The sequence below is a fragment of the Delphinus delphis genome, chromosome 3, assembly GCF_949987515.2.
Source record: "Delphinus delphis chromosome 3, mDelDel1.2, whole genome shotgun sequence".
Taxonomy (NCBI): Eukaryota; Metazoa; Chordata; class Mammalia; order Artiodactyla; family Delphinidae; genus Delphinus; species Delphinus delphis.
Window position 1 is genome coordinate 30,823,881 of NC_082685.1, and position 10,664 is coordinate 30,834,544.

General features: G+C 38.1%; 1 protein-coding gene across 1 annotated transcript; it reads left to right on the forward strand.

Moving 5' to 3' along the window:
* Positions 1-9,875: 9,875 nt before the first annotated feature.
* Positions 9,876-10,664, forward strand: LOC138414020 (uncharacterized). The gene has a single exon (XM_069540514.1). It carries the CDS (start codon positions 9,876-9,878, stop codon positions 10,662-10,664), a length of 789 nt encoding a protein of 262 aa, XP_069396615.1.

Consider the following 10,664-nt stretch of genomic DNA (forward strand, 5'->3'; position numbering starts at 1 on the left):
AGTTACACTAGAAAGACTCAAGACTAGATCTGAGCTGGCAGAAAATAGAAACTGGGAACTGAAATATAGGTAGAGATTATGCAATCCGAAGAACAAAGAGAAAAAAGAATGAGGAATAATGAACAGAGGCTTGGAGAACGGTAAGGTACTTTTAAACACATTAGCAAATATGTAATGAGAGTACCAAAATGATAAGAGTTAGAAAAAGAAGACAGAAAAATATTTAAACAAATAACAGCTGAAAATTCTCAAATGTGATGAAAAACAGTTATCTACTCATTCAAAAAGCTCCACAAACTCCAAAGAGAATAAATTCCAAGAGATCTATACCCAGACACATCATAGTAAAAATGTTGAAAGCCAAAGGCAGAGAAAAATCTTAAATCTGAAAGAGAAAAATGACTAATCTGTACAAAGAAATTTGAATGAGGTGAACAGTGGACTTCCCATCAGAGACAATGAAGTCCAAAAGCCAGTGAGATGATATATTCAAAGCAAAAACTGTCAACCAAGAATCACTGACACAGGAAAATTATCTTTCAAAAATGAAAGTGAAATAAAGATATTCCCACATGAACAAAAACTGAGAGAATTTGTTGATAGCAGATCTGACTTACAAAAACTACTAAAGAGATTTCTTCAGGCTGAAAGAAAGTGAACCCAGGCAGTAATTTGAATCCACATGAAAAAATAAAGGTAAAGGTAATTATGTAATTATAAAAGACAGTTTAAGTGCATATTTCTTCTCCTTGCTTCTTTTAACTGATCTAAAAAGCAACTGTATAAAATAATATGCATATAATTTTATTGTTGGGCCTGTAAGATATGGAAATATGATATATTTGACAATAATAGCAGGAGGCAGGTGGGAGCAAAGCTGTATTGAAGTAAGGAAATGACACCAGGTGGGAACTCAAAATCCACAGGAACAAATTGAGGACTAGACACAGTAAACAATAAAGTTAACATAACAAACTCTGTAAATATATACTTGCTCTCTTTTCTACTCTAAACTTCTATAAGAGACATATAATTACACAAAGTAATAATTAATGTACTACTGCTGTTGCAACATATATAGCTGTAATATGTGTACAATAATAGCAAATCTGGGAAGAAAGAATAGAGTTACAGAGGAGTAACATTTCAATACCTCATTAGAATTAACTTAGTATAAATCTGAATTACATTCTCATAAATTGTGTATGTGGTAAGCTTTAGTCAACCTATATGAAAATAACTCAAAAAATAGTTAAAAATCATAAAACAAATTAAAATGTTACACTAGAAAATATTAAAATAATTTTTAAAAGAGCAGTAATAAAGGAAGAGATAATAAAAATACAGGAGACATATAGAAAACAGAAAGTAAAATGGTAGATGTAAATCTAATATATGAATGATAACACTAACTGTGAGTGGATTCAAGAACTAAATCAAAAGAGAGAAAGTGCCAGACTGGAGGAAAGAAAGGGAAAGAAAAGGAAAATAAAAGAAAAGAAAAGAAAAGAAAAGAAAAAAGAAAAGGAAAGGAAAGGAAAGAAAAGGAGAAAGAAAACAACAGAAGAGAAAAGAGAAAAAAGAAAAAAAGAAAGGACAGGAAAGGAAAAGAAAATAAAGGAAAAGGAAGAGACAAAAGGAAACAAAAGAAAAGGGGAGGGGAGGAGAGGGAAAGGGAAGGCAGTGGAGGGGAGACTAGACAAGATGAGATAGATAAGACAAGATCTAACCACAGGCTCTCTGCAGGAGATATACCTTACATTCAAAGATAAAATTGGTTGAAAGGAAATTATGCAAACAGGAATAATAAGAATAATAAGAATGGCTATAGTAATATGAGTCAAAATGTACTTTAAGAGAAATAGGGAATTAATAATACTAGCTGGACACTTTGATGCCCCACTTTCGATAATTGTCAGAACAATTAGGCTAGTCAGAAAATCAACAAAGAACTAAGAAACTAGAGCACCACTATAAACCAACTAGACCTAAGATACATCTACAGAATATTCTTCCCAGCTACAGTAGAGTATATATACTCTCAAGTGTACTTGGAGTATTCTCTAGGATATACCACATGCTACACTATAAGGCAAGCCTCAATAAATTCAAAACTATTTAAATCATGCAAAGTATTTTTCCAAACAAAATGGAATTAAATTAGAAATCAATAACAAATTCAGGAAATTCCCAAATATGAAGAAATTATACAATATACTCCAACATAAGCAATGGGTCAAAGAAGAAATCACAAAGGAAGATAGAAAATACTGTGAAATGAATGAAAATGAAGACACAACATACCAAAACTTATGGGATGCAGTGAAATCAATAGGTATAAAGAAATTTATAGATGTAACATCTACAAATAAGAAATATTTCAAGTCAGTAGCCTACCTTCTACCTTAAGACACTAGAAAAAGAAGGACACACTAAACCTAAAGCAAGCAGATAAAGGAAATAATAAAGATTAGAGTGGGAATTAATGAAATAGAGAATAGAAAAACAAGAAGGAAAACCAAAGGTAGTTTCTTTGAAAAAATCAACAAAATTGAAAAACCTTTATAGTGAACAAGAAAAAGAAGAGAGAGAAGGCTCAAATTAATAAAATCAAGAACAAAATGGGGGCCATCACTACTGGGCTTCCAGAAATAAAAAGAATCATAAGGGACTACTGTGTACAGCTACTCTGCCAACAGATTACAAAACTTAGAAGAAAAGGACACCTTCCTAAAAAAGATATAAACTACTGAAAGTGAGCCGAAGCAGAAATAGAAAATCTAAGTAGAGATATAAAGAGTAAAGAGCTATAAAGAGTAAAGAGATTGAATTAGTAATTCTAAATTTCACACACACACACACACACACACACACACACACACACACACAGAGCCAAGACCTGATGGCGTCTGTGGTGAATTCTACCAAACATTTTAAAACGAATTAATACCAACATTTATGAACTCTTCCAAAAAATAGAAGAGGAAGTAATACTCCCCAGCTTATTCTGTTAGGTCAGTATTATCTTCATACCAAAAGAAGACAAAAATATCACAAGAAATAAAAATTACAGATGGATATCTCTTATGAATGTAGATGCAAAATTCCTCAACAAAACACTAGCAAACCAAATCTTGCAACATATAAAAATAATGATACAGCATAACCAAAGGGGATTTATTCCACAAACTCGTGGGTGGTTTGGCGTTTGAAAATCAATTAGTGTCATACAACATATCAATGGAATAAATGACAAAAGCTACATGGTAATTTTAATAGATGCACAAGAGGCATTTGACAAAATCCAGCACACCTCCATAATAAAAACAACAACCAACTAGAAACAGAAGGAAAAGTCCTCAAACTGCCAAGTGGCATCAATAAAAATCCCACAAATAATGTTATATCTAATGATGAAAGACTGAATACTTCCATTTAAGATTAGGAACAAGACAAGGATGTCCACTTGCACCACTTCTGTGTACAGGTACTGTTAGTTCTAGCCAGAGCAATTAGATAAGAAAATGAAATAAACAACATCCAGATTGGAATTGGGGAATTAAAACTATCTATATTTACAATATAAAGGGCATAATCTTGAATATAGAAAATCCTGAGAAATCCTCTAAAAATTTATAAGAACTAATAAACAAGTTGGCAAGGTTGCACAGCATGAATATATATAATCCATTTTATTTCTATACACTAGCCATAAACAATATGAACATGAATTTAATAAAACAATTACATTTATAATAGCATCAAAATGATGGAAAAACTAGGAGTAAAGTTAACAAAAGAAGTGAAATTATACAACACTGTTGAAAGAAATCAAAGGAGATATAAATAATAAAAATGTATCCCATGTTTGTGGGTGGGGAAACAATATCATTAAGATGGCAATAATCCCCCAAATGATCACAGATTCAAAATGATCCATGTCAAAATTCCAGCTGGCACCTTCTGCAGAAATTGTGAGGCTGATCCTAATTTTTGTATGGAAATGTAAGAGACCCAGAATAGCCACAACAGTATTGAAAAAATAACAAAGTTGGAGGGCACACACTTCCCTTGTTTAAAACTTAACTGCAAACCTATAGTAATCAGGACAATGTGATATTGGAGTAAGAAGAGACATGCAGATCAATGGAATACAATTAAGAGTGATATTATCTCCATCTTCAGATGAAAAAATTGAGGCAAACAGAGGTTAACTAACTTGCCCGAGGTCACAAATAAAAACTTAAAAAAAAACAGGATTTGCCATATTATACATTTGTATCAAGCCATTATTCATTTTCATTAAGGAATTTAACTTTGGTGCTTTTAAGGGTGAACAAATTCTAGAGATGCGTAGAAATTATCGTCCTTTTCTTCCTCTTGATCAATCTTAAATATGTTTTGATTTTATACTGATTTATTACTATTTAGGAAATGTACAGTGCATCATGGCTGGATCAATGCAGTTTCTTTTATTCTCCTCTTCTAGAGTGTGAGTTTCTGAAGAGCATGGACAATATCTTATTATATATTGCTTATTTCCTAACTCCCTGTAAGTGGCATTGCATAGAGTAGGTATTTGACAGAAGTGTGAGAAATAAATTCAAACTGAAAATATCACAATGGGTAAGGTCTCAGTTGCTGAAGCTTGCCGGAAATCTCTATTTCCTCCATTTTCATCACTTTAAGCAGAAATTTCAACCGCCCCAGGTCATCGAAACATGTGGACCCGTGTAGTACATGGGTGAAATCATTCTAATGAACATTAAAAAAAAAAAAATCTGGGGGCTTCCCTGGTGGCGCAGTGGTTGAGGGTCCACCTGCCGATGCAGGGGACACGGGTTCATGCCCCGGTCCGGGAAGATCCCATGTGCCGCGGAGCGGCTGGACCCGTGAGCCATGGCCACTGAGCCTGCACGTCTGGAGCCTGTGCTCCGCAATGGGAGAGGCCACAACAGTGAGAGGCCAGCGTATCACAAAAAAAAAAAAAAAAAAAAAATTAAAATTAAAAATCTGATATGACAGAATTTCCTGAAGAATTTTAAGTTCTAATATTCTGAAATTTTAACATTTTCTGAAAGAAGCAGTGTCTATCCTCAGAAATGAAACATTTTATTTCAAAATTTCTGGCATAAACATTCTAATAAGAGTTTTATTCTCTCTCTGTCAGAAGGATGATCGCTTATTGTATAGCAAAGCTGGGTTCACATTCTTTAAAAAAAATGTTAGAATGTGACTTCTCAAACTTGGAGTTTAAACAATATCAATTTTCACAGAAAAATCCTGTTCACATTGTAAATATAAACTGTCTTCATTATGTCTTTTAGTTTATTGTTTAAAGTATTTTATTTAAAATTAAGAATCTATTTAGCATGCTTATTTAGTAGTGAATGGTATTTTTGCAGGGCAATTCTTCATGGCATTTATATATGTCTTGTAACAGCTTCTGTCCCAGACTATCCTTTCAAGAATGTTTATATAGCAGAACAACCTTGGAAGATAGAGATAGTGTCTCCCTCTGGGGCAAAGGGCATATTTTTTTTCTTGAAGAATATAATAAAGATAATTTTTCCCTCTGGGGCAAAGACTCAATAGCTTTGCTAGCAGAACCTTTAAAAGATTGGGTTTTCCTAAGATCAGTGTTCCTCTGAATAACACAGATATACTGTGTGCATAGTATCTACCTGGGTCCATCTTGTCATTGTCCCATGGGACTTGGAGGTCAAGAGGAACTAATGCAAACATGAAGTTATGCTGCCTGCAGCACTGTGACTAATAAAGACATGGGTCCCTAGCTCCGAAGTCTCATGTTTCTGCTTGTACCTAAGATACTATGGCAAGCTACCTTGTTACTTTTTAAGTAGGGTAAACTCTCAAACCCTTCAAGTTACTGACAGAAGTAAGCTCCTAAACATGGACTCACACAATGTGGATATTCTTAACATAATACGCAAATATTGATAAAAAAACACATTGCCAAAATTAATATATCTAACACCTATGATAATGATCATAATAGATCTATATGATCAAGTGTGTATCCTGGTAATCCACAGTCACCATTTTACACATTTATTTATAAATTATGGAGTTTTCTTATAGCCTTCCTATTTTTCTGTAAAAAAAAAATAGTTTTAGCATATTAAAATTGAAATTTTATTCTTATTAAAATTTAAATATATACTTTTATTCTTATTAAAATTTAAATATATAAAATTTTATTCTTATTGAAATTTAAATATATAGAATTTAAATATAAATTCTTATTAAAATTTAAATATATATTTAAATTTAAATAAATATTAAATTTAAATATATAAAAAATTTAAATATATAATGTATATTATTATCACAGAAAAATTTTAATTAAACAAAAATCCAAGTACAACATCATAGGTGTAAATGCTTTTACCAATGGTTTCTTTGGTCTCCCTGTGATTGTCAAATTCAAAGCTTTTGTGTTGGTTAAAACCCACAAACAAAACAGTTTTGTCAGCTTAAGCCCTAATTCAAAATATTGTCATCTTAAAAGAACCACTGACTATGTCAAGTTAGTATCAGACATACTTTTCAATAAATAAATCTGATTGTGCTACAGAATTAAGTAGTTATGTATATTTTTTTTCCTTTTTTGTTCATCTTTATAGTTTAAATAGAATAAGGTAAGAAGGCAAGGACTATTCCTCCTTGTATTCTATACCACCAACAAATAGTGTCCACTATAAAAAATGTTAATTGAAAGAATGTACTATTTATGTTTAAATCTCCTACTGCTGCTGTGCTTTAGGAATATTCAACGACCAAAAAATGGCTTGGTTTTTCACATTCAGATGGTGAGTCCACCTGATACCACTAGAGTAATTAGTATAGTAAAAGCTGTTGGAGAAAATGTACATTGGAAACTCTGGCCAATTCTATTCAAGGTCATCTAACTAATTTGAAACATCACTGGTTCAAGTCAAGTTTATCATATGTAATTCCTGAAGGTCCCTGCACTGCCTAACAAAATTTACTACTAAAGAGTCAATGTTTATAAAATACCCAACCTTCATTAGGTGACACCTTCAATAATAACCATGGACAAGACCCTGCCTATAGGGCTCAAGAGCTGAAATTGATGGGAAGGCAGGCAAAACATAAACAAGTGAATTGCAAAAGCAGATGACTCCCACCATCTGCTTAGCTTGTTTCTGCTCTCATTTTGCCAGGAGCCTTTTGAGAAGACAGGAAACCATGCTGATGCCCTCCATCATATGTTATCTCTCCTTTCCATCTGTGATGCCCTCTCCTATGCTCAATGACATTACTTTGGCTTTGCCCTTCCCTATGGAAATACACAAGATAAAGGAAGGGGAAGAAAGGGGTTCCAAGAGCCCACAAAAATACTGAGGATGAGGATAGGATGGGATGTTAAGTTTCACTTTTTAGGGGGCCAAATGAGGAAGAAAATTATTATAGACTAAGGTCTAAAATACAATGAACCACATGAAAATATTTATTCAATAAACATTTCTAAATATGTGTCGTGTGGCAGGTACTGTAGTGGGCTCTGAAGATAACAGGGAAAAAGAGGGAGTGGGGGAGAAAAGGCTTAACTCTTGACTTCAAGAAGTTTGTAGTTAGAGAAACAGGCATAAAACAAATATACAAAATAATTATAAATGTTCCTTACAAAGCAGGTTCAATCAATCTCAAAGCTTAGACGTAGAGTAACAGGGCATGAGGAAAATTGCTGTGAATAAGTTGGTTGAGAAAGACTATCTCTATGAGATGATGGATGTTCACTAAAGTCACTGTGATAATCATTTCACGATTTATGTAAGTCAAATCATTATGCTGTACATCTTAAACTTATACAGTGCTATATGTCAATTATATCTCAATAAAACTAGAAGAGGATCAAATTAACAAATAAAAAAAGAGTTCAGCTGGGCAGTAACATTTAAGGTGAGAGCTGAGTGGTGAGAAACAGCCCAGTAAACAATTAGATTAAGGCAAGAGTAGGGATGAGGGGGCTATGTTCTAGTTTGGTGAGAATAGGACTGAGTTGACGCCCTGCATTCAATTTGTGCTTTTCCTGGAATTTCTTTTCTGTTCTTTCCGGAGGGGGAGGGCCGAAAAAAGGACCATTCCAGGGCGCGGCGCTGGGCTTGCCACATTTGGGAGCGCCGCCTGAAGTTGGGCGCACAGCCTCCCGACGCCCTGCCGTTGGGCTGGTGGAGGCCGCAGCACTGCTAGGGTTGTATCAGTCCTCCTGTTTGCACTATTTCTTTTTGCGACCATGGCCCCGCCTTAAGTATTTCTAATTAAGAAACAAAACCTCAGGAAACCGAAACTTAACCAGCCGCTCTCGCTTCTGTAATTACGCCTGCTGACCCCCCCCCCCCCGCAACCGTCCAACCAATCAGACGGCGACTAGTGTCTCTGTTTAAAAGTCAACCAATCGGCGACTAGCGTCTTTGTTTAAAAGTCAACCAATCGGCGACTAGTGTCTCTGTTTAAAAGTCAACCAATCGGCGACTAGTGTCTTTGTTTAAAAGTCAACCAATCGGCGACTATATTTGTACCGGTCTATAAAAGAGCTGTACTAAACTCCGCCGGGGCCTCTTAGCGTCACGAACAAGGAGTGCGCGGAGGTCCAGGTTCGAACCTGCAATAAATGACCCTTGCCGTTTGGCTTTGACTCTCGACTCTGGTGGTCTTGTGGAGGGGCCTCGCGACCTTGGGCATTTCATTTGGGGGCTCGTCCGGGATGCCCCCAAGCCCACCAGACATCAGGTCAACGGGTCATCGCTGACAACCGATCGGTAAGTAAGCCGGCTCAGGGTACCTTCTGTTTTGGGGACTAGGACAGTCCTGGCGGACGCGCTATAGGACACCTAGTCGGGTGTGGTTGGAGACGTCCACCACGACCCATCTGGGGCTGGCAGCCCATCTGAAGCGCGCACGCGATAACCTCCCCTTCCTCCTTTTACAGACTCCGCTATTGGGACTGCTCTTAATCACTTTTGTTTTCAGAGTAACCTTTTCTAATCAATCTCTTACAGGACCTAGACATGGGCCAAGCACAGAGTACCCCCCTCTCCCTCCTTCTCGCTAATTTCGGGGATGTAAAGTCCCGAGGACACAGCTTCAGTCTGGATATCTGGAGAAGAAAACTAATTACCTTCTGCCGCTCTGAATGGCCAACTTTCGGGGTTGGCTGGCCCACCGAGGGTACCTTTTGTCTTCCTATAATCCTAAAAGTTAAATCTAGAGTTTTCTTGCCAGGAAAAGAAGGCCATCCGGACCAGATCCCCTACATCCTGGTATGGCAGGACCTGGTAGAAAACCCTCCTCCCTGGATGACCCCCTTTTTGTCATCAGGGTCATATAAGATCCTTGCGGCCCGACCAACTAAACCTCCCAAGCCTCAGACCCGAACTGCACCCATACTCTCTGACAGCCAAGACCTCCTTCTCCTAGACCCCCCCCCATATCAATCTCCTCCTGTGGCCCCACGACCAGTCCCCCTTCCTGCTCCTGGCTCTGCTCCTCTCCCCTTGGTAGAACCTCCTGCAGCCCCTCCCGGAGGGCCACCCAGGCCAGAACCGGAGGACCGAGAGGCAGAGGCACTACCGGTCCCCCTGCCCAATGAAAATAATTCCCAGGGGCCGGCTGGGCGCACTCGCGGACGCACTCAGCGCGACCCAGGGTTCCGCCATCCTGATTCTACCATAGCCCTACCCCTGCGAGAAATAGGCCCTCCCGATGAGACAGGGAACCCCCGACTCCAGTATTGGCCATTCTCTACCAGTGACCTATATAATTGGAAAACCCAGAATGCCCGTTTTTCTGATAATCCTAAAGACTTGATAGCTCTTCTAGATAGCGTTATGTTCACTCATCGGCCCACCTGGGATGACTGCCAACAGCTCCTCCGGATCCTATTCACTACCGAAGAACGGGAGCGAATCCAGCTGGAGGCGAGAAAACTGGTTCCTGGAGATGATGGTCAACCCACCGCTAACCCTGACCTCATCAATGCAGCCTTTCCCTTAACTCGCCCCCCGCAGGATGATTGGGACTATAACACCGGAGAAGGTAGGGGACGACTGCTCATTTATCGCCAGACTCTAATGGCGGGTCTCCGGGCTGCCGCGCGCAAGCCCACTAATTTGGCCAAGGTATATTCAATCGTACAAGGTAAAACAGAAACTCCCTCCTCTTATTTAGAAAGATTAATGGAAGCCTTTAGGCAGTATACCCCTATGGATCCAGAGGCCCCCGAAAATCAGGCCGCCATTGTAATGTCCTTCGTTAACCAGGCAGCCCCTGATATTAAAAAGAAACTCCAGAAGTTAGAAGATCTGGAGGGCAAACAGATACAGGACTTACTCCGTATCGCCCAGCGCGTCTTTAATAACCGGGACGCCCCAGAGGATAAACAACTTAAAGCCACTGAGAAAATGACTAAAGTCTTGGCCGCCATTGTTCAGAAAGACCAAGAGGGCCCCCCAGCCACTCGACCTTCCAGGCGACCATTGGATAGAGATCAATGTGCCTATTGCAAGGAAAAGGGCCACTGGGCTCGGGAATGCCCCAAGAAAAGGCAGCCGCGCCCCAACCAGGGGCAATGGCAACCGAACGCCACCCCAGTCCTGTTTACACATGATACAAAGTAG